Genomic DNA, 24,042 nt, shown 5'->3' with positions numbered 1-24,042 from the left:
TATATACAGTGCCCAACTGTATATTATGCAAACTTTTGCCAAAGAGGTCTCTAATTGCTGCCCAGGGCGCCCTTCCCCCCCCCCCCCTGCGCCCTACAGTGACCGGAGTATGTGGGTTTAGTGTGGGAGCAATGGCGCACAGCTGCAGTGCTGTGCGCTACCTCATATGAAGACTGGAGTCTTCTGCCGCTGATTTCGAAGTCTTCTTGCTTCTGTCACCGGCTTCTGTCTTCCGGCTCTGCGAGGGGGACGGCGGCGCGGCTCCGGAATCGGACGACCAAGGGTGCGATCCGGTGTACGATCCCTCTGGAGCTAATGGTGTCCAGTAGCCTAAGAAGCAGGACCTATCTTCAGTGAGTAGGGCTGCTTCTCTCCCCTCAGTCCCACGTAGCAGAGAGTCTGTTGCCAGCAGATCTCTCTGAAAATAAAAAAACCTAACAAAATACTTTCTTTCCTAGCAAGCTCAGGAGAGCTCACTAAGGTGCACCCAGCTCGTCCGGGCACAGATTCAAACTGAGGTCTGGAGGAGGGACATAGAGGGAGGAGCCAGAGCACACCAGTATCCAAATTCTTTCTTAAAGTGCCCTGTCTCCTGCGGAGCCCGTCTATTCCCCATGGTCCTTACGGAGTCCCCAGCATCCACTAGGACGTTAGAGAAATAAAAAAAATACCCGCAATCAAGTGGTTCGTAGAGGCTTTAGTGGCAACAACTAAGCGATCATAAAGAGTGACGTTAAACCCTTAGCACTGTGTGTGGGCTTCTATAAAAATTGTCACAGTAGGGGTTGGAAGTGAACCAAAGGTTGCTGAGGGAACTTCGTTAACAGTCCAAGTGGACCGTTATACAAATTTTATACCGTATGAAATTATGCGTTTTGTTTAGTAGGTTTGAATTAACCCTTTACAGTAGGGGAAAAGGAAAAAAAAAAAAAAATATATAGGATACAATTAAAAAATAAGATTTTACTCACCGGTAAATCTATTTCTCGTAGTCCGTAGTGGATGCTGGGGACTCCGTAAGGACCATGGGGAATAGACGGGCTCCGCAGGAGACTGGGCACTCTAAAGAAAGATTTAGTACTATCTGGTGTGCACTGGCTCCTCCCTCTATGTCCCTCCTCCAGACCTCAGTTAAGGAAACTGTGCCCGGAAGAGCAGACATTATAAGGAAAGGATTTTGGAATCCCGGGTAAGACTCATACCAGCCACACCAATCACACCGTATAACTTGTGATACACTTATCCAGTCAACAGTATGAACAACAACAGGGCATCAACAATGGATGCCAACATAACATAACCCATTATTAAGCAATAACTATATACACGTATTGCAGAAAGTCCGCACTAGGGACGGGCGCCCAGCATCCACTACGGACTACGAGAAATAGATTTACCGGTGAGTAAAATCTTTTTTTCTCTAACGTCCTAGTGGATGCTGGGGACTCCGTAAGGACCATGGGGATTATACCAAAGCTCCCAAACGGGCGGGAGAGTGCGGATGACTCTGCAGCACTCCTCAGCCAGGGTATCAAACTTGTAGAATCTTGCAAATGTGTTTGAACCCGACCAAGTAGCAGCTCGGCAAAGCTGTAAAGCCGAGACCCCTCGGGCAGCCGCCCAAGAAGAGCCCACCTTCCTTGTGGAATGGGCTTTCACTGATTTTGGATGCGGCAATCCAGCCGCAGAATGAGCCTGCTGAATCGTGTTACAGATCCAGAGGGCAACGGTTTGCTTTGAAGCAGGAGCACCCAACTTGTTGGGGGCATACAGGATAAACAGCGAGTCAGTTTTCCTGACTCCAGCCGTTCTGGCGGATGCACTGATGAACCGACACCCGGGCAGGCTTTAAGACATCCCGGAGCATTGACTATCACCAACGCATTCTCCACCGGGAGAAACACCCTCTGCACCTCCGTGTCGAGGATCATCCCCAGGAAAGACAGCCTACTTGTCGACTCCAGATGAGACTTTGGAAGGTTCAGGATCCAACTGTGCTCCCTGAGCAGATGCGTCGTGAGAGCAATGGACCTTAACAACTTCTCCCTGGACGATGCCTTGATCAGAAGGTCGTCCAGATATGGAATTATGTTCACCCCCTGCTTGTGGAGAACCATCATCTTCGCCATCACCTTGGTGAAGATCCTTTGTGCCGTTGAGAGACCGAATGGTAGTGCTTGAAACGGATAGTGATCATCTAACAGTGCAAACCTGAGATATGCCTGATGCGGCGACCAAATGGGAATGTGGAGGTACGCATCCTTGATGTCCAGGGACACCAGTAACTCCACCCTCCTCCAGACCTGAGATCACCGCCCTTAGAGATTGCATTTTGAATTTGAACTCCCTTAGATAAGGGTTTAACGATTTCAAGTTCAAAATTGGCCAGACCGAACCATCCGGCTTCGGTACCACAAAAAGGTTCGAATAGTAACCCTTGTTTTGTTGATGAGGCGAAACTGGAACAATGACTTCCGACAGTTCCAATTTTCAGACAGCTTCCTGTAGAATAGCTCTCTCTGCCAGCAAAGCTGGCAAGCCTGATTTGAAGAATCGGTGAGGTGGAAGATTTTGAAACTCCAGCCTGTATCCCCAGGAAACAATATCCTGCACCCAGGGATCCAGACCGGACGACACCCAGACGTGGCTGAAATGCCGGAGTCTTGCTCCCACCTGACCGACCTCCAGGCTGTGCGGTCCACCGTCATGCTGAGGATTTTGAGGCACCTCAAGCAGACTTCTGGTCCTGGGAACCTGCAGGTGCAGGTTTTTTGGATTTAGCCCTACCTCCTCTAAAGAAGGTGTTAGAGGGCTTGTTCTTTCTAGTCCTAGCGGGCCGAAAGAACAGTGACGTATTGGGAGAAAAAGGTTTCATCGTAGCCGGTGCAGCTGAGGGAAGAAAAGGAGACTTACCTGCGGTTGCCGTGGAAATCCACGCATCCAGCGCCTCCCCAAAGAGAGCCTGACCTGTGTAGGGTAGGTTCTCCACACTACCATAAATCCCGCAGAATTCTGTATGTTACGTAAAAACAATTCAATGTCACCCTTATTTATCCAAGTCTTCCAGTAGTGTGCCTGACCACTTTGCTATAGCTTTAGAAATCCACGCACAGGCAATAGTAGGCCGCAGTGTCACCTCTGAAGCCATGTATATGGACTTGAGCGTAGTGTCAACCTTGCAATTTGCCGGTTCTTTCAATGCGGTAGATCCTGGGACAGGTAAGACCACCTTCTTTGACAGTCTGGAGACAAATGCGTCAACTATAGGCGGGGTTTCCCATTTTTTCCTATCTTCCTCAGGGAAGTGAAAAGCAACCAGAACCCTTTTTGGGATCTGGAATTTTTTCTCCGGGTTTTCCCAGGATTTTTCAAAAATAGCATATAATTCTTTAGATGCAGGGAAGGTTAGCGAGGCTTTCTTAGTATCAGTGAAGTAAGCCTCCTCAACCTGCTCAGGAGTTGCGTCCGCAATATTCAACACATCTCTCATGACCTCAATCAACTGCACCCCCTTAGCAAGTGATGCAACCCCCCAACACATCCCCATCAGTCTGCTGTGTCAGAATCGGTATCCGTGTCATCCTGCGTAATTTGTGAAAGAGCACGTTTTTGAGGGTGTACCGCAGAAGGGCCTGAGGGAACACAACCGGACCATACTGCCATAGTGGACTGTAAAGCCTGAGTAACATTCTCAGTCTGTGCAACCCTCTCAGAAATCTGAGAAATAACCCCCTTAAGAGAGGCTAAACACTCCGGTTCCCTAGCCGGGATATGCGCTACAACAGTGCAATCCTGATTACATGGAATGGGATCTTCCTGAGAAGATATATCCTCTGCAGCATATGATACAGAGTCTCTAGACATGGCTGCTTGCAATCCCCACACACCCCACATACACACAGGGCAATGGCAGAGTTTCCCCCCCAAGAATGGCAGAGAGACACAGAGATTGGAGCCAACCCACACACAGCGCTTCTGAGGAACAGGGGAATCCCCACCTCACGCTGACTGTGCTCCTTAATAGGTAGACACAGTATACACACTGCCTCCCCCCCATTCTACAACCCCCTGGTACCATACAGATAGCTGGAGTTGATGTGGAGGAACAGTGCTGAAGACTGCAGGCAGAGAAAATGGCACTGAACGCTGCTGGGACTGCTATGAGAAGCTCCGCCGCCTGAAGATGGCGCGTCTTCCCGCTCTTCACAAGGATTATACTGGCCTGAGGTATATGCTGGCTGAGATCCAGGGACCCCGACAGGCTTGCTGACCAGTGCAGGGTGTAGGAGCTGGCTCAGGGTGCCCCTCACAGCGTGCCTCTGAGCTCTGGAGCGCGGTTAATACTGCGCTCCCTACCCTGTTGCCGCCATCTTCACACCGACTCCTCGCTTGTCAGGGGGAGCGGTGACTAACTCGCCACGATCTTCTGGATCTGTAAGGGGGTGGCAGCATGCTGCTGGGGTGAGCGATCCCCTGTGGCGGCGATCATTCTATCCCCTCGGGAGCTCAGTGTCCTGTCAGCGGAGTAAGTGGCTCAGGCCCCGCAGGGCGGACACTACTCCCCCCTTAGTCCCACAAAGCAGAGAGGCTGTTGCCAGCAGCCTCCCTGTGCCTAAACTCTATTAAAAATAATAAAACTAAAAGAACTCCTATGGAGCTCCCTTAGCTGTGACCTGCTCCTCCGGGCACATTTTCTAAACTGGGTCTGGTAGGAGGGGCATAGAGGGAGGAGCCAGCCCACACTCTCAAACTCTTAAAGTGCCAATGGCTCCTGGTGGACCAGTCTGTACCCCATGGTACTAATATGGACGTAAGAGAAAATGAGGGGTTCAATACCCTGACTAGAATCGGGATCCCCACTAATGGGGTCCGGGTCATTCCCATCATCATCTGTATCAGAGCGCAGAGCAGGTAAACCACGTTTCTGGGGACCTGCATGAGAGAGGGGGGCTGTGCATCAGCCCTAGCAGCTAAATCTGCAATAGCTTGTTGCAGTAGTTGAGCCTTCTGCACATTAGCAGTGAGCTGGGAAGACATCATAGTTTTAAGAGACCCTAACCAGTGGGGCTCTGTACCCTCTCCCCCAGCCTCTTCACTAATTTGTGAAGACTGACTACATTGCTCACAGGAAACAGTCATTATACAATGGAGATAATTTGGTGTGACAGATACTGCACAGTTTGTGCTTACCCATATTATTCACAGTAAGTACAAACACATACACTTACACACAGACAGTTATAATGCAAGCCTGCTTTTCCTACTGTATGTATACGAGAGGAGACACACAGAGAGGGAGAAATACCAGCACACTCGGAGCTGCACTGCCTCAGGGAGACTGTCAGCTCTATAATCACAATTACACTAATAAATGCAGTCCTAAATAGGCTTAGAATAGTGTACACAAGCGGCTCTCCCCCTTAGCTACACCCTGTACCAGTTTCCAGCGTGTCTGTGAGGCAGGAAGCGCTGAGTGTGTGCTGCTGATGGCTGCTGTAAGCAGAGAAAGGCGCCAAGACGCCGCTGGTCCCACTCTGAGGAAGCTCCGCCCACTCCAATGGCACCGGAGCTATACATATTATTTATACTGGCAAAGTCTCCAATACGCTTAAAATTTCACACAAGTGCTTAGTTAAGCTTGTTTGAGCCAGTGTACTTACGGGGGATCCTAGCGGGACCCCTCAGGGAGGTTCCCATACTTCGCACCCCAGATCAGCTGCACTTTGAACCGGGGACAGAAAATCAATCTGGTTTTTGGAATTTTTATGTATCGTTATCCCTTATGTCTGCAAAGAGTGTAATGTTGCATTTTTTTTAATGAGAAATAGTTAAACTGGAATCTGAGAATACTGTACCCTCATGGAACAAACACCTCTGTGTCTTCCGTATTTTATTTTATTTCCATACCTCAAGAGAAGAATCACTGTCATGGTAAATATACACTGTATTTATTAGAATACAGGAAGGAAATGAAACAATCATTGCTCCAACCAGTGGAGTTACAGTGAAAGCACAAATCCACCAAACATTAATCAAGAATGATTTATCACGTTTATTAAGCACCAGCTTAACACTGGCTATTCCCCTGAATACCGGATTTTGCTTGCCTTATTGGCCAATTACCAATCATATTACAACGCAGTATAAAATTTTGGTTCAAACTGGAACAACTTAATTTGACAATTTGAACACTAATTGTTATATTAGTCTGCTCCTACATTCTTCACTTCACTGCCCAGGAGCAGACAGAGATTTGTTCATGAACTGTCTCTTCACAAAGCACATCCACCACTAGAAGGAAAAAAAATAAGTTGATTAAAAGGAAGTAGAATTTATATGGTTCTGTAAAAAGGACATATAGTAGGAGGCAAAATATATAGACATAATAAGCCATCAATTATTTAGCTCGTATACTTATGTAATAAGTTTAAAAAAGTAATATTGTGATTTTACGGACCATTTAGGGGCACGATCACATTGTGGCATGTCTTCCATTAACAGATAGATGGATTCTATACACTAATATGCCTTTCAGACCGCTAGCAATAATCCTGCTGTATTTGGTGTATGCTATACATTGTAGCCTCTTTGCAGTTCCAGGTTATTTGGCCACCATTGTCCTAATCAGAACACTGGAAAATACATGCATAGGTGGCAGTAGGACAGTAACAGCGAATTACCTTGCTGGGTTTGTCATTCTGAGGGTCAAACACCTTCTCACACAGCCTTAGACCGGTCTCTTGTCTCAGCTGTTGCAAGTAGGCCCTCATCACCTCTGGAAGAAGAAAGAACAACATGCAACAATACCAGCTAGTATATAAATGCAGAGGTGCTAGAAATATTTTTCTCTGACGTCCTAAGTGGATGCTGGGGACTCCGTCAGGACCATGGGGATTAGCGGCTCCGCAGGAGACAGGGCACAAAAGTAAAAGCTTTAGGATCAGGTGGTGTGCACTGGCTCCTCCCCCTATGACCCTCCTCCAAGCCTCAGTTAGATTTTTGTGCCCGGCCGAGAAGGGTGCAATCTAGGTGGCTCTCCTAAAGAGCTGCTTAGAGTAAAAGTTTGTTAGGTTTTTTATTTTCAGTGAGTCCTGCTGGCAACAGGCTCACTGCTACGAGGGACTTAGGGGAGAGAAGTGAACTCACCTGCGTGCAGGATGGATTGGCTTCTTAGGCTACTGGACACCATTAGCTCCAGAGGGAGTCGGAACACAGGTCTCACCCTGGGGTTCGTCCCGGAGCCGCGCCGCCGACCCCTCTTGCAGATGCCGAAAAGTGAAGGTCCAGAAACGGCGGCAGAAGACTCTTCAGTCTTCATAAGGTAGCGCACAGCACTGCAGCTGTGCGCCATTGTTGTCAGCACACTTCATAGCAGCGGTCACTGAGGGTGCAGGGCGCTGGGGGGGGGCGCCCTGGGCAGCAATGATAGTACCTTATTCTGGCTAAAAATACATCACATATAGCCCCTGGGGCTATATGGATGTATTTAACCCCTGCCAGGTCTCAGAAAAACGGGAGAAGAAGCCCGCCGAAAAGGGGGCGGGACCTATTCTCCTCAGCACACAGCGCCATTTTCCCTCACAGAAATGCTGGTGGGAAGGCTCCCAGGCTCTCCCCTGCACTGCACTACAGAAACAGGGTTAAAACAGAGAGGGGGGGGCACTTATTTGGCGATATGATTATATATTAAGATGCTATAAGGGAAAAACACTTATATAAAGGTTGTCCCGGTATAATTATAGCGTTTTTGGTGTGTGCTGGCAAACTCTCCCTCTGTCTCCCCAAAGGGCTAGTGGGGTCCTGTCCTCTATCAGAGCATTCCCTGTGTGTGTGCTGTGTGTCGGTACGTGTGTGTCGACATGTATGAGGACGATGTTGGTGAGGAGGCGGAGCAATTGCCTGAAATGGTGATGTCACTCTCTAGGGAGTCGACACCGGAATGGATGGCTTATTTAAGGAATTACGTGATAATGTCAACACGCTGCAAGGTCGGTTGACGACATGAGACGGCCGGCAAACAAATTAGTACCTGTCCAGGCGTCTCAAACACCGTCAGGGGCTGTAAAACGCTCATTTACCTCAGTCGGTCGACACAGACACAGACACGGACACTGACTCCAGTGTCGACGGTGAAGAAACAAACGTATTTTCCTTTAGGGCCACACGTTACATGTTAAGGGCAATGAAGGAGGTGTTACATATTTCTGATACTACAAGTACCACAAGAAGGGTATTATGTGGGGTGTGAAAAAACTACCTGTAGTTTTTCCTGAATCAGATAAATTAAATGAAGTGTGTGATGATGCGTGGGTTTCCCCCGATAGAAAATTATTGGCGGTATACCCTTTCCCGCCAGAAGTTAGGGCGCGTTGGGAAACACCCTTTAGGGTGGATAAGGCGCTCACACGCTTATCAAAACAAGTGGCGGTACCGTCTCCAGATAGGGCCGCCCTCAAGGAGCCAGCTGAGAGGCTGAAAAATATCCTAAAAAGGTATATACACACATACTGGTGTTATACTGCGACCAGCGATCGCCTCAGCCTGGATGTGCAGCGCTGGGGTGGCTTGGTCGGATTCCCTGACTGAAAATATTGATACCCTTGACAGGGACAGTATTTTATTGACTATAGAGCATTTAAAGGATGCATTTCTATATATGCGAGATGCACAGAGGGATATTTGCACTCTGGCATCAAGAGTAAGTGCGATGTCCATATCTGCCAGAAGATGTTTATGGACACGACAGTGGTCAGGTGATGCAGATTCCAAACGGCACATGGAAGTATTGCCGTATAAAGGGGAGGAGTTATTTGGGGTCGGTCCATCGGACCTGGTGGCCTCGGCAACAGCTGGAAAATCCACCTTTTTTACCCCAAATCACATCTCAGCAGAAAAAGACACCGTCTTTTCAGCCTCAGTCCTTTCGTCCCCATAAGGGCAAGCGGGCAAAAGGCCAGTCATATCTGCCCAGGGATAGAGGAAAGGGAAGAAGACTGCAGCAGGCAGCCCATTCCCAGGAACAGAAGCCCTCCACAGCTTCTGCCAAGTCCTCAGCATGACGCTGGGGCCGTACAAGCGGACTCAAGTGCGGTGGGGGGTCGTCTCAAGAGTTTCAGCGCGTAGTGGGCTCACTCGCAAGTGGACCCCTGGATCCTACAAGTAGTATCCCAGGGGTACAGACTGGAAATTCGAGACGTCTCCCCCTCGCAGGCTCCTGATGTCTGCTTTACCAACGTCTTCCTCCGACAGGGAGGCAGTATTGAAAACAATTCACAAGCTGTATTCCCAGCAGGTGATAATCAAAGTACCCCTCCTACAACAAGGAAAGGGGTATTATTCCACACTATATTGTGGTACTGAAGCCAGACGGCTCGGTGAGACCTATTCTAAATGGGAAATCTTTGAACACTTACATACAAAGGTTCAAATCAAGATGGAGTCACTCAGAGCAGTGATAGCGAACCAGGAAGAAGGGGACTATATGGTGTCCCTGGACATCAAGGATGCTTACCTCTATGTCCCAAATTGCCCTTCTCTCCAAGGGTACCTCAGGTTCGTGGTACGGAACTGTCACTATCAGTTTCAGACGCTGCAGTTTGGATTGTCCACGGCACCCCGGGTCTTTACCAAAGTAATGGCCGAAATGATGATTCTTCTTCAAAGAAAAGGCGTCTTAATTATCCCTTACTTGGACGATCTCCTGATAAGGGCAAGGTCCAGAGAACAGTTGGAAGTCGGAGTAGCACTATCTCAAGTAGTTCTACGACAGCACGGGTGGATTCTAAATATCCAAAATCGCAGCCGTTTCCGACGACACGTCTGCTGTTCCTAGGGATGGTTCTGGACACAGTCCAGAAAAAGGTGTTTCTCCCGGAGGAGAAAGCCAGGGAGTTATCCGAGCTAGTCAGGAACCTCCTAAAACCAGGAAAAGTGTCAGTGCATCATTGCACAAGAGTCCTGGGAAAAATGGTGGCTTATTACGAAGCGATTCCATTCGTCAGATTCCACGCAAGAACTTTTCAGTGGGATCTGCTGGACAGATGGTCCGGATCGCATTTTCAGATGCATCAGCGGATAACCCTATCTCCAAGGACAGGGGTGTCTCTCCTGTGGTGGTTACAGAGTGCTCATCTTCTAGAGGGCCGCAGATTCGGCATTCAGGATTGGATGCTGGTGACCACGGAGGCCAGCCTGAGAGGCTGGGGAGCAGTCACACAGGGAAAAAATTTCCAGGGAGTGTGATCAAGTCTGGAGATTTTTCTCCACATAAATATACTGGAGCTAAGGGCAATTTACAATGCTCTAAGCTTAGCAAGACCTCTGCTTCAAGGTCAGCCGGTATTGATCCAGTGGGACAACATCACGGCAGTCGCCCACGTAAACAGACAGGGCGGCACAAGAAGCAGGAGGGCAATGGCAGAAACTGCAAGGATTTTTCGCTGGGCGGAAAATCATGTGATAGCACTGTCAGCAGTGTTCATTCCGGGAGTGGACAACTGGGAAGCAGACTTCCTCAGCACAACCTCCACCCGGGAGAGTGGGGACTTCATCGGGAAGTCTTCCACATGATTGTGAACTGTTGGAAAAGACCAAAGGTGGACATGATGGCGTCCCGCCTGAACAAAAAACTGGACAAGTATTGCGCCAGGTCAAAAGACCCTCAGGCAATAGCTGTGGACGTTCTGGTAACACCGTGGGTGTACCAGTCGGTGTATGTCCTCCCTCCTCTGCTTCTCATACCCAAGGTATTGAGAATTATAAGACGTAGAGGAGTAAGAACTATACTCGTGGCTCCGGATTGGCCAAGAAGGACTTGGTACCCGGAACTTCAAGAGATGCTCACAGAGGACTCATGGCCTCTGCCGCTAAGAAGGGACTTGCTTCAGCAAGTACCATGTCTGTTCCGAGACTTACCGCGGCTGCGTTTGACGGCATGGCGGTTGAACGCCGGATCCTAAGGGAAAAAGGCATTCCGGAAGAGGTCATTCCTACCCTGGTCAAAGCCAGGAAGGAGGTGACCGCACAAGATTATCACCACATGTGGCGAAAATATGGTGCGTGGTGTGAGGCCAGGAAGGCCCCATGAAGAAATTTCAACTCGGTCGTTTCCTGCATTTCCTGCAAACAGGAGTGTCTATGGGCCGCAAATTGGGGTCCATTAAGGTTCAAATTTCGGCCCTGTCGATTTTCTTCCAGAAAGAATTGGCTTCAGTTCCTGAAGTCCAGAAGTTTGTCAAGGGAGTACTGCATATACAACCCCCTTTTGTGCCTCCAGTGGCACTGTGGGATCTCAACGTAGTTCTGGGATTCCTAAAATCACATTGGTTTAAACAGCTCAAATCTGTGGATTTGAAATATCTCACAGGGAAAGTGACCATGCTGTTGGCCCTGGCCTCGGCCAGGCGAGTGTCAGAATTGGCGGCGTTTGTCTCAAAAAAGCCCATATCTGATTGTCCATTCGGACAGGGCAGAGCTGCGGACTCATCCCCAGTTTCTCCCTAAGGTGGTGTCAGTGTTTCACCCGAACCAGCTTATTGTGGTACCTGCGGCTACTAGGGACTTGGAGGACTCCAAGTTGCTAGATGTTGTCAGGGCCCTGAAAATATAGTTTCCAGGACGGCTGGAGTCAGGAAAACTGACTTGCTGTTATCCTGTATGCACCCAACAAACTGGGTGCTCTTGCTTCTAAGCAGACGATTGCTAGTTGGATGTGTAGTACAATTCAGCTTGCACATTCTGTGGCAGGCCTGCCACAGCCAAAATATGTAAATGCCCATTCCACAAGGAAGGTGGGCTCATCTTGGGCGGCTGCCCGAGGGGTCTCGGCTTTACAACTTTGCCGAGCTGATACTTGGTCAGGGGCACACCCTGACTGAGGAGGACCTGGAGTTCTCTCATTCGGTGCTGCAGAGTCATCCACACTCTCCCGCCCGTTTGGGAGCTTTGGTATAATCCCCATGGTCCTGACGGAGTCCCCAGCATCCACTTAGGACGTCAGAGAAAATAAGAATTTACTTACCGATAATTCTATTTCTCGTAGTCCGTAGTGGATGCTGGGCGCCCATCCCAAGTGCGGATTGTCTGCAATACTTGTACATAGTTATTGTTACAAAAATCGGGTTATTATTGTTGTGAGCCATCTTTTCAGAGGCTCCGCTGTTATCATGCTGTTAACTGGGTTCAGATCACAGGTTGTACAGTGTGATTGGTGTGGCTGGTATGAGTCTTACCCGGGATTCAAAATCCTTCCTTATTGTGTACGCTCGTCCGGGCACAGTATCCTAACTGAGGCTTGGAGGAGGGTCATAGGGGGAGGAGCCAGTGCACACCACCTGATCCTAAAGCTTTTACTTTTGTGCCCTGTCTCCTGCGGAGCCGCTAATCCCCATGGTCCTGACGGAGTCCCCAGCATCCACTACGGACTACGAGAAATAGAATTATCGGTAAGTAAATTCTTATTTTTTCTAGGATGGTAAGTGCGACAGGAACACTCGTGTGTGTATGAATGTTTCCCAGCAAAAGTCATCACACAATAAAGAATAAACTAGCCCCTCCTATACTGTAGACACAAGCCCCACCAAGTGCTCGACTCGGGGTAGAAAGGTCTCCAACGACAAATCAATCCCCTCCTTCCACACATTATTACTTGATCTTTCCCTGAACTAACACATTTTTGTATACAGCCGTATTGTCTATCACCTTGTGACTGATAGCGCTGGCTTAACAGGGAAGCGGGGGTGGCCGCCCAGTGGACCCCACACATATCTATACCACTAACATAGTGGGCGCAATTGCATATGTGAACTGGGTTTTCTATGTAGCATATTGTGAACTGGGGTCACTACAGTGTGTATAACACATTTGTGGTGCTGGGAACATTTATAAGAATAATAATAATTTTATTTATATAGCGCTCTTTCTCCAATAGGACTCAAGGCGCTTAACAGATACATAGCATAATATAGTACAGAAAATAATGAAGTACATTTTCATAAAATACAGAAGTATGAAGATACTAAAAGGGACATTATGGAAATGCTTGAGTAAACAGGAAAGTCTTGAGTCTACTTTTGAAGGATTCTATAGTTGGGGCCTCTCGCACTGTGCGGGGAAGTGAGTTCCATAGAGTCGGAGCCGCATGACTAAAAGCTCGACCCCCAGATGAATTACGGTAGATTCTAGGTACTGCTCAGAGTCCTTCATCTACAGACCGCAGTAATCGAGTGGGGCAGTATGGGGTCAGAATCTGTTTCAGGTACCTTGGTCATGTAATGCTTTGAAACTCAGTAACCCAATCTTGAAGATGATTCGCTATCTTACAGGCAGCCAGTGAAGGGAGTAGAGGATGGGTGTTATGTGGCTAGAACGGGGCTGGTTGGTTAATAGCCTGGCAGCTGTGTTTTGCACCAGCTGTAAGCGTTGCAATTCTTTTGCTGGTAGACCAAGGTAGAGGGCATTACAGTAGTCTAATCGAGATGATACAAATGCATGAATGACTTTTGGCATGTCATCTGAGGGAATTAAGTGCTTGATTCTGGCTATGTTCCTCAGGTGAAAGAATGAGGATTTGATTGTGGCTGATATCTGATGTTTAAGTGTCAAGCCACCATCCAAGACAACGCCAAGATTCCGCACACAATCACTGGTCTGTAATTCTGAATCCCCAAGTGTAAGTCCAGTTGTTCCATTATTTTTTTTAAATACTTTATCAAATGGTACAGGCAACTTCAAAATATCACATAGAAGAAACAAACAGAGTAAAGCATCCATGCAGCCAAGTAAATGTAAGACAATAATTAGTGAAATTGAGAATGGCGTAAACGAGGAGGTATAGATGCAGATGGGAGTAACCGAGGGGCAAATAATTTAATAATTAAACAAAAGGGAGTTGGACTCGAAAGAGAGGTCCAAGAATCCTCTTTAAAGAAAGACAAAGAGGTATTGTGAATAATAGGGGTAATTCCAAGTTGATCGCAGCAGGAAATTTTTAAGCAGTTGGGCAAAACCATGTGCACTGCAGGGGGGCAGATATAACATGTGCAGAGAGAGTTAGACTTGGATGGGTTATTTTGTTTCTGTGCAGGGTAAATACTGGCTGCTTTATTTCTACACTGCAATTTAGATTGCAGATTGAACTCACCACACCCAAATCTCTCTCTCTCTGCACATGTTATATCTGCCCCCCTGCAGTGCACATGGTTTTGCCGAACTGCTAACAAAGTTCCTGCTGCGATCAACTCAGAATTACCCCCAATGATAGGCATAAATTCCATTTTGTAAACATGCCAGATCCTTGGGAGTGTAGCCTGCAGCGGCTGCTGGGAAAAAAATGTAGTGGATTAGCATGGCTTGGTGGAGAGAGGCCTCTGGGATCTCAGTAGACAATAGATAGTCTCTATGGGAAAATGGGACTGTAGTAAACGTAATAGATGTATTCAAGTTCACAATATCTGACCAAAATGGGCGGCACTTGAGGCATTGCCACCATACATTTGGAAATGTTACTTCTGAATTACAGTTTCTCCAACAATTAGGGGGTATACTAGGGCCCATCTTATGTAGTCTGGTATGAACGTAGTACCACCTGTAAAGTAATTTATATGTATTTTCCTTACACAAAGGGAGCAAGAGGCAGCTTGGCTACATATTTCCGCTCAGTCATCAGTGTCTAGAATTTCCCCCAAGTCAGCATCCTAAGCAGACTCATGAGGATCCTTCTGATCAGAAGAAGGGGTCTGCAGCTCAGGACAGAGTAGGGAAAGGAGGCCCTTGGTGGAAGCTTGTTGGAGGCACAAAGATTCACATGTTGTGAGGGGTCTGTTTGTTAATTGTTGTGGGATGCGGTTATGTGACCGCCAGTCACAATACTGACGCTGGGATCCTGAACGCTGAATAGCCCGCCGGTCGGCATGCCGACCAACAGGGACTATTCCCACTTGTGGGTGTCCACGACACCCATAGAGTGGGAATATAACCTGTGGAGAGCAACCAAGCCCACAGGGGGCTTTTTTGCACTACCTCCCCCTTGCCGGCCATCTAACAGCCGGTATCCTGGCATCAGTATGGCCAACCGTCTCCCAACTGACGGTCACCCGAACCCAACCCATTGTTGTTTAACAATAGTATAGGAATGTCGCAATTGGAGAAACTGGAAGAATTTCTTTATGAGGGATATGACATTTTTCTTGTAAATCTGAAATTTAAAGGAAGGAAGGCTCCCTAGTAATGTCGTGAAAAACTAAAAGCCCTCTGTATACGGGGTTTATATGATAAAAAGGAGTGTCCCGGGGGAAATACATTATACTTTTTAATAACATCGCCAGCATATCATATTGACAGTTTTATTGTTAGGGGCCTCCACATAATGCACTTTCAATTTAATGTTTTCTTATCGAATGGATACAAATGAGCACATAAGGATGACAATGCTCCCAATATAATCTGACAGTCTAAATTGAATTAAGTGTATGTGTTTTAATAATAACAATCTTCAACTATCCTGAATTGCACATGTACTACAATGTGTGTGTGTGTGGTACAATCAGTTTATGAATTCACAATCTGACTAAGAATTGTCCGATGGACCGGTGTATTCCTAGATTGTAAATCGATATGACTGTACAACAATGCAATTTTTTTTTTTTTTAAACTATTGCAGAATCTTACCGTCTTCCTGTTTGTTGGTAGGCTTTACATACATGGCATTGAGGGGGAACCCTGGTTCTCCTGGGATGGGAAAGTTTGTAATCCCCAGTGTGTACATTTCCTTTTCCCCCTGTCCTTTAGAATTACACTGGAAGAAAAACAGATTAACCTGATAATGGATTCCTTAACCAACTTTTTATGTTTTGAGCTCTCCTATTACATGGTGGATAACTGCAAATGAATATACAGACCTTGTCACCAAGAAAAAGGGAAGAAATAAAAGTACAGACCATAGGATGTTATGCCTATACTGCAGAACTGAATACATCTGTTACAAATACATACAATGGATTAAAATAAGTTTTAAGATTTCCACTTTTTATGTATGTCACCATAGTCAGCTGTAATTGTAAATTTCTTAATTTTTAAGATAATATCATAAAGCAGACTGGAAGCGCGTGTTTTTCTCCCTTTACAGTCCAATTCCCACTAATGACTGAAAATGTTTCTGGCTGCAATGCAGTTACACACCTCCATTAATAAGTACTGGGAACCACATAAAGAACTAGAGTATCGTTGGAGACAGGAATACAGACCACACCTTTTAACTTTTTAGGAATGTCTTCTGTCTTGAACACAGAATGCTTTAAAAAAGCACATCCAACCATGTTATTCACTGCAAAGCCCTCGGATTTCATTATATAACAAAAGGAAGAGTTATTGATGATCACACTCCAAGGGATAAATTCAAATATGTGCCGGATGGATTTGCCCAGCAAATCTGCCGGTCACTGCTGCACTTTATAGCAGCGGGGATCTCGCTCAAAAGGGCTCGCTTCCCACAGGGGTGCGAACTGGCGGCAACACGGCAACTCAGTCCCTTCACTAGCATCTGAATTTATTACCCAAATGTTCAATTGGTTTACTGAAAGCTACAACTGTCGTCACTGTTGTTAAATGACTACAACTGTATGATACAGCTTACACGATAAGGGCATACACCTACAAGGGTTCTTACAAAAGGTATATAAACGTTCTCCAACACCATTAGAGACTGCTGAAAATGCTCACCTTCTGCAACTTTTTTAGGCACTCAGAAATGTAAAGAGTGATATATATTAATGTCCGGTCAGCTTCATTCTAAAAGTAGATAACAGGATTTAAAACAATCTAAAATATTAACAAAATAATTTATCAAATATTGAGAAAGGTGTGCGTGTACTCAACATGAACATTGCACTACTACACAAAGCATAATGTGTCTCAGCAGCTGAATATAAAAACTTGTAGCTGCACATTTTCCATTTAAAGTCACTTAATAAGGGGATGTATCTCCAAGTCCTGTTCTCCAAGTGTCATAAGGAAAGATGGAATACATACGATTTGCCGGCGGTCAGGATGCAGACACTCAAAATGCCGACATATTTATTTCCCATTAGCAGAACAGTTGATAGTTTCAAATGCCTAAAAGAAGTGTGATCTATTGGAGTGCAGGTGAGGTATGGTGTGGGTGGTTGGGCTGATCAGGCAGTGAGGTGAATGGGTTATCAACAATGCTTATTTTGCTCTAATCTATTTAATAATCCACTGTGGCTGTCTCATATTCGCCATGCGCAGAGGGAACTGGAGCATGTGCCAAAGCCACATATCCTCCCCGCATTGGATGGAATGAGTGACAGATCAAGCAGAATAAGAGGCAAGATAGAGTGATGGAGAAAGATGTTGCAGTCGGGTTAAGACTAGAGGTGGCCCAATATGCTAGTACAGGATAACAGGTGTTGTGAAGCACAAATGCCAACAAGCCATGCCAGCCACATAAGAAACACACTTCGACCAAGAACTAGCTGGCCTAACAAATGGCGAAATTCAATGGTTTTCTGACGGAAGCCAGTAGATGGTGCCCAAACGGAGCTATTCAATTGTAGCTCAGTTTGGGCGCGATGGCTGTCGGTGTCTGCATTTCAGCTCGCACCCCCTTGGGGGAGGGGGGGGGGGGGGGAGCGGAAGTGTGTGAAAAGTGACCCGCAATCGGCCCAGCAATTTGGTCAGTTTTAGCTGCTAAACCAGAACTTTATAGTAACAATCAGCGTAATACATTGACGCAATTGAATATCGCCCCCTATCTCCTGTCACTTCAGACAGGAGATCGGGTGCGATAATCAGCTGCATACCGCCCAAAGTGTCTGATGTACAGGGAGCTCTATGGCTGTTTGCGCCAGTCCGCTTCCATGGTTTTGCTCTGTGTAAGCTCAGAGAGAGAAGCTCAGAAAGAGAACAAAGGAATATCCATGATTTCAGACCTGTTTGTATTAATAGATTAGCATCACATGGTTGCCATGAATTAGATCAAAAGGTCACCAGTGCTTAACGTCGTCAGGTTCAAGGAAATTGTGGACACAAAAATTGTCTAATTTTTGTTTTTTTTAGCCCAAATCTAACCCTCCCCTCCCCTTAGTGCCTAACCCCCCCCGGATTTTGCACATATCACATGCTACGACTGGTGAGGTGAAGTGGGGGGGGGTGAAAGGAACGTTCTCCCATGGGCTGGGTTCAGTAAGGGCCAATTCATGCAAATGTAGCCAACACAGACCACTCTACTTATATATACCTGTTAGGCGCACATATCTCACCTGTTACAGGGGCAGGCGCACACACGTTATACATATTGCGAAATACGAATACATTTATTATATTGGTCCATGTTGCATAAATTTAATATGCTTATTATGATTTAGAGTTCAGTATTTGGCAGAAGATTTCTCAAATGCATCCCTACTTTGTTTTTGCATATCTGTAATTATTACCATACATGAACGTTATAAGGTTTCTTTTACACCTGTAATATATAAACAGATATTGAAGACCATACACTGCATTGTAGGAGTCATCTCTACGTCAATGATTGTCGCTATGTTCCCATCCTCTTTAGCTTGCAGTACAGAGATACACCCAATCATGGGACTCCCACCATTCACTCAAACCATAAATCCTAGAGCAGAGGTTCCCAAACCTCGGGACACTTGCAGGGGTGCCCTGGGTTGGTGGTCCAGGACCAATTCAAATTATTCATGGTCAATATAATAGGCAAAACCAGTGCTGGTGACTGCCAGTCATAAAATATGTGGCCAAACAGAAGCAAATCTTGTCCCCTACCACACAACTGAACCTAAGGATGACATATAAACGCGATCTACTTAATGTAATATTTCTTTCTAAAATTTCTCAATAAGAAATTTTTGGCCTAGGGGTGACGTGAAAAAAATTCTGATATTCTAGGGCGCCGTGATTCAAAAAAGTTTGGAAACCACTGTCCTAGAGGCTTTAACCATTTACCTGGCATTGTCTTATGTGATGCGACTGGAGCCAGGTGTACTTTACCTGGTTAGGCTGAACCACATGCGACAGGAGGGAGTGTACAAAAAAAAAAGGCTTTTTACAGGTGGTTGGGTTTATAAAGCATGGCTTTTATGGTTATTAAGGGAGTGCAGGGATTACAATCACTGGGTGATCTACTACCAATGGGAGGGGCAGGACGTTATTTCATAATGGGGGCCTATGGGCATGGGGATGAGGGGGAATGCAAAACACTCCCTAGATATTATATTTTCAAATAAAATATTTTAATGTATTCTTCAAAATATATGTTTTAACATTTATTAAGTAATAAAAAGAAAACCATTTCACAGAGGTTTTGCAGGGAAAAAAAGGAGTTAATACAAAGCAAAACAATAGAAAACTGTAGAGATACTTTCATAAATAACTCACCTTAATCTCATAATTTTTAAAGAAGACATTAGCCTTGAAATAAGTTATAGCTTCATCGATAATATCTGTGTCCTTGGCTAACAGAAAAGAAAGAATGGGTATTATAAAAGGGTCACTTTTAATACATAACCATGTAAAACAATTTGCACGGTTTCATAATCTAATGCACATTATTTTATTAGTTTACAGGTGTGGATATAAGACAGGGTAAAACAAAGTATCCAATGTCAATAGATGCACTTTAGACATCCAAATATGAGGGGGGGTTTCCAAATGTTTAAATGTTTTCTCGCACACACTCTTCGAAGGATGAAATGAAATTGTTTTAGCAAATGGTCGTAAGTTGTGGGTGCCCATTACTTGTAGTGCCCAAATGCAACAAGTTTAGCCACATCAAGCTGCTGAACACGTGCAAAATACTGGACGCGCTAAGTTTGAGCACTCAAGTGCCCAACGTCGGGCAGATTTCTGCTTGCCATCTCAGAAGGGTGCAAGTGGAAATAACGGGCGCTCGTGGCACTCGGAAACACACTAACAAAACAAACAATTGAATAGCTTCCATAAGTTTAGACAGGAACTGCGGTTACATTAAAACAACTGAATGGGATCAGTACGAGATCCCGGCGGTCAGGAGACAGACGCCTGGAGCCCGACAGCGAGCGCAGCGCATCCACTTGCCACGCTTCGGGCCCGGTGGCGGGTTTCTATTCCCCTCCGGGTGGTGGCGTGGACCACCACCCAAGAGGGGTAACCAGCTGGTCAAGACTCCGACCGCCGGTATTTCAGCTGGTGTTGGGATTCCGGCGTCGGTATCCTGACCGCCGGGATCCCGACAGACAGCCAATTGACTGCCTCCCCGACTGAATAAAAAAATAAAAAACGGGAGGAACAAAGGGTCATATCCATAACTGCTTTATACTCAAAAATTGTATGTTTTGAGACATCTGGGGCTGGTCGCAGAAGAAAATAATTGTAGAGATTCAGCATAAGCTGTACTTTATTATACTGATGAAGTTCCACAATGCTCACCAAAAACTCGCAATCGATCTTAGGACAGCTCCACCAAATATGTACAAGAGTGCCCTTGCTCACACAGTTCTGCAAACTTAGGCTTGTGAAGGTTTAGGGTTGTCTGGGTTTAAACCAATTTTTTTGTTGTTGCTTAAAAACACTTTGTTTGTTTTTTACTATAATGTGGGACTACTGGTACGGCACAGTGACTTTTTTTTTCTTTAAGCCTATATAGTTTAAAAAGAAATAAAAAAAATAAAAAAAAATAAGAATTTACTTACCGATAATTCTATTTCTCGGAGTCCGTAGTGGATGCTGGGGTTCCTGAAAGGACCATGGGGAATAGCGGCTCCGCAGGAGACAGGGCACAAAAAAGTAAAGCTTTACTAGGTCAGGTGGTGTGCACTGGCTCCTCCCCCTATGACCCTCCTCCAGACTCCAGTTAGGTACTGTGCCCGGACGAGCATACACAATAAGGGAGGCATTTTGAATCCCGGGTAAGACTCATACCAGCCACACCAATCACACCGTACAACTTGTGATCTAAACCCAGTTAACAGTATGACAACAGAAAGGGCCTCTTAAAGATGGCTCCTTAACAATAACCCGAATTAGTTAACAATAACTATGTACAAGTATTGCAGATAATCCGCACTTGGGATGGGCGCCCAGCATCCACTACGGACTCCGAGAAATAGAATTATCGGTAAGTAAATTCTTATTTTCTCTATCGTCCTAAGTGGATGCTGGGGTTCCTGAAAGGACCATGGGGATTATACCAAAGCTCCCAAACGGGCGGGAGAGTGCGGATGACTCTGCAGCACCGAATGAGAGAACTCCAGGTCCTCCTTTGCCAGGGTATCAAATTTGTAAAATTTTACAAACGTGTTCTCCCCCGACCACGTAGCTGCTCGGCAGAGTTGTAATGCCGAGACCCCTCGGGCAGCCGCCCAAGATGAGCCCACCTTCCTTGTGGAGTGGGCTTTTACAGTTTTAGGCTGTGGCAGGCCTGCCACAGAATGTGCAAGTTGAATTGTGTTACAAATCCAACGAGCAATCGACTGCTTAGAAGCAGGTGCGCCCAACTTGTTGGGTGCATACAATATAAACAGCGAGTCAGATTTTCTGACTCCAGCCGTCCTTGCAATGTATATTTTTAAGGCTCTGACAACGTCCAACAACTTGGAGTCCTCCAAGTCGCTAGTGGCCGCAGGCACCACAATAGGTTGGTTCAGATGAAATGCTGATACCACTTTAGGGAGAAAATGCGGACGAGTCCGCAGTTCTGCCCTATCCGAATGGAAGATTAGATAAGGACTTTTATAAGATAAAGCCGCCAATTCAGATACTCTCCTGGCAGAGGCCAGGGCTAGTAACATAGTCACTTTCAATGTGAGATATTTCAAATCCACCTTTTTCAATGGTTCAAACCAATGGGATTTGAGGAAATCTAAAACTACATTTAGATCCCACGGTGCCACCGGAGGCACCACAGGAGGCTGTATATGCAGTACTCCCTTGACAAAAGTCTGGACCTCAGGGACAGAGGCCAATTCTTTTTGGAAGAATATTGACAGGGCCGAAATTTGAACCTTAATGGATCCCAATTTGAGACCCATAGATAATCCTGATTGCAGGAAATGTAGGAAACGACCCAGTTGGAATTCCTCCGTCGGAACCCTCCGATCCTCGCACCACGCTACATATTTTCGCCAAATGCGGTGATAATGTTTCACGGTGACTTCCTTCCGTGCCTTAATCAAGGTAGGAATGACTTCTTCTGGAATGCCTTTCCCTTTTAGGATCTGGCGTTCAACCGCCATGCCGTCAAACGCAGCCGCGGTAAGTCTTGAAAAAGACAGGGACCCTGCTGTAGCAGGTCCCTTCTCAGAGGTAGAGGCCACGGTTCGTCCGTGAGCATCTCTTGAAGTTCCGGATACCAAGTCCTTCTCGGCCAATCCGGAACCACTAGTATTGTTCTTACTCTTCTTTGCCGTATGATCTTCAATACCTTTGGTATGAGCGGCAGAGGAGGAAACACATACACTGACTGGTACACCCAAGGAGTTACCAGTGCGTCCACAGCTATTGCCTGTGGATCTCTTGACCTGGCGCAATATTTGTCCAGTTTCTTGTTGAGGCGAGACGCCATCATGTCTACAATTGGTCTTTCCCAACGGTCTATTAACATGTTGAAGACTTCTGGATGTAGACCCCACTCTCCCGGATGAAGATCGTGTCTGCTGAGGAAGTCTGCTTCCCAGTTGTCCACGCCCGGGATGAACACTGCTGACAGTGCTATCACGTGATTCTCCGCCCAGCGAAGAATCTTGGCAGCTTCTGCCATTGCACTCCTGCTTCTTGTGCCGCCCTGCCTGTTTACATGGGCGACCGCCGTGATGTTGTCCGACTGAATCAACACCGGCTTTCCTTGCAGGAGAAGTTCCGCCTGGCTTAGAGCATTGTAGATTGCTCTTAGTTCCAGAATGTTTATGTGAAGAGACTTTTCCAGACTCGTCCATACTCCCTGGAAGTTTCTTCCTTGTGTGACTGCTCCCCAGCCTCTCAGGCTGGCGTCCGTGGTCACCAGGATCCAATCCTGAATGCCGAATCTGCGGCCTTCTAATAGGTGAGCCTTCTGCAACCACCACAGAAGTGACACCCTTGTCTTTGGTGACAGGGTTATTCGCAGGTGCATCTGCAGATGCGACCCTGACCATTTGTCCAACAGATCCCTTTGGAATATTCTTGCATGGAATCTGCCGAATGGAATTGCTTCGTAAGAAGCCACCATTTTTCCCAGGACTCTTGTGCATTGATGTACTGACACTTTTCCTGGTTTTAGGAGGTTCCTGACCAGATCGGATAACTCCTTGGCTTTTTCCTCTGGAAGGAAAACCTTTTTCTGAACCGTGTCCAGAATCATTCCTAGGAACAGCAGACGAGTTGTCGGGATTAAATGGGATTTTGGAATATTCAGAATCCACCCGTGTTGTCTTAGCACCTCTTGAGATAGTGCTAAAGCTGTCTCCAGCTGTTCTCTGGACCTTGCCCTTATTAGGAGATCGTCCAAGTATGGGATAACTAATACGCCTTTTCTTCGAAGAAGAATCATCATCTCGGCCATTACCTTGGTAAAGACCCGAGGCGCCGTGGACAATCCGAACGGCAGCGTCTGAAACTGATAGTGACAGTTTTGAACAATGAACCTGAGGTACCCCTGGTGTGCGGGGTAAATCGGAACGTGTAGATACGCATCCTTGATGTCCAAGGATACCATAAAGTCCCCTTCTTCCAGGTTCGCTATCACTGCTCTGAGTGACTCCATCTTGAACTTGAACTTTTTTATGTAGAGGTTCAAGGACTTCAGATTTAGAATAGGCCTTACCGAGCCATCCGGCTTCGGTACCACAAATAGAGTGGAATAATACCCCTTTCCTTGTTGTAATAGGGGTACTTTGACTATCACCTGCTGAGCGTACAGCTTGTGAATGGCTTCCAACACCCTCTCCCTTTCGGAAGAGACGGTTGGTAAGGCAGACTTCAGGAAACGATGAGGAGGATCCGTCTCTAATTCCAACCTGTACCCCTGAGATATTATCTGCAGGATCCAGGGGTCTA

At 46.4% G+C, this 24,042-nt stretch overlaps 1 protein-coding gene across 2 annotated transcripts in view; it reads right to left on the bottom strand.

The window, feature by feature from the left end:
- Positions 1 to 5,926: 5,926 nt before the first annotated feature.
- The window catches only part of ARPC3 (actin related protein 2/3 complex subunit 3), a 48,159-nt gene continuing 30,043 nt past the window's right edge, over positions 5,927 to 24,042 (bottom strand). For both annotated transcript variants that reach the window (XM_063964404.1, XM_063964405.1), the window contains exons 3-7: positions 19,411 to 19,487; positions 16,717 to 16,785; positions 15,667 to 15,793; positions 6,681 to 6,775; positions 5,927 to 6,291 (exon numbers count right to left, since the gene is read on the bottom strand). In XM_063964404.1, the coding sequence (XP_063820474.1) occupies positions 6,229 to 6,291; positions 6,681 to 6,775; positions 15,667 to 15,793; positions 16,717 to 16,785; positions 19,411 to 19,487 (431 nt within the window). In that variant the 3' untranslated portion in view covers positions 5,927 to 6,228. The remainder of the gene's footprint in view (positions 6,292 to 6,680; positions 6,776 to 15,666; positions 15,794 to 16,716; positions 16,786 to 19,410; positions 19,488 to 24,042) is intronic.

The sequence above is a fragment of the Pseudophryne corroboree genome, chromosome 1 (assembly GCF_028390025.1).
Source record: "Pseudophryne corroboree isolate aPseCor3 chromosome 1, aPseCor3.hap2, whole genome shotgun sequence".
NCBI lineage: Eukaryota > Metazoa > Chordata > Amphibia > Anura > Myobatrachidae > Pseudophryne > Pseudophryne corroboree.
Note: the sequence above shows the minus strand (reverse complement) of the source record. Positions and strands in the feature narration are given on the sequence as shown.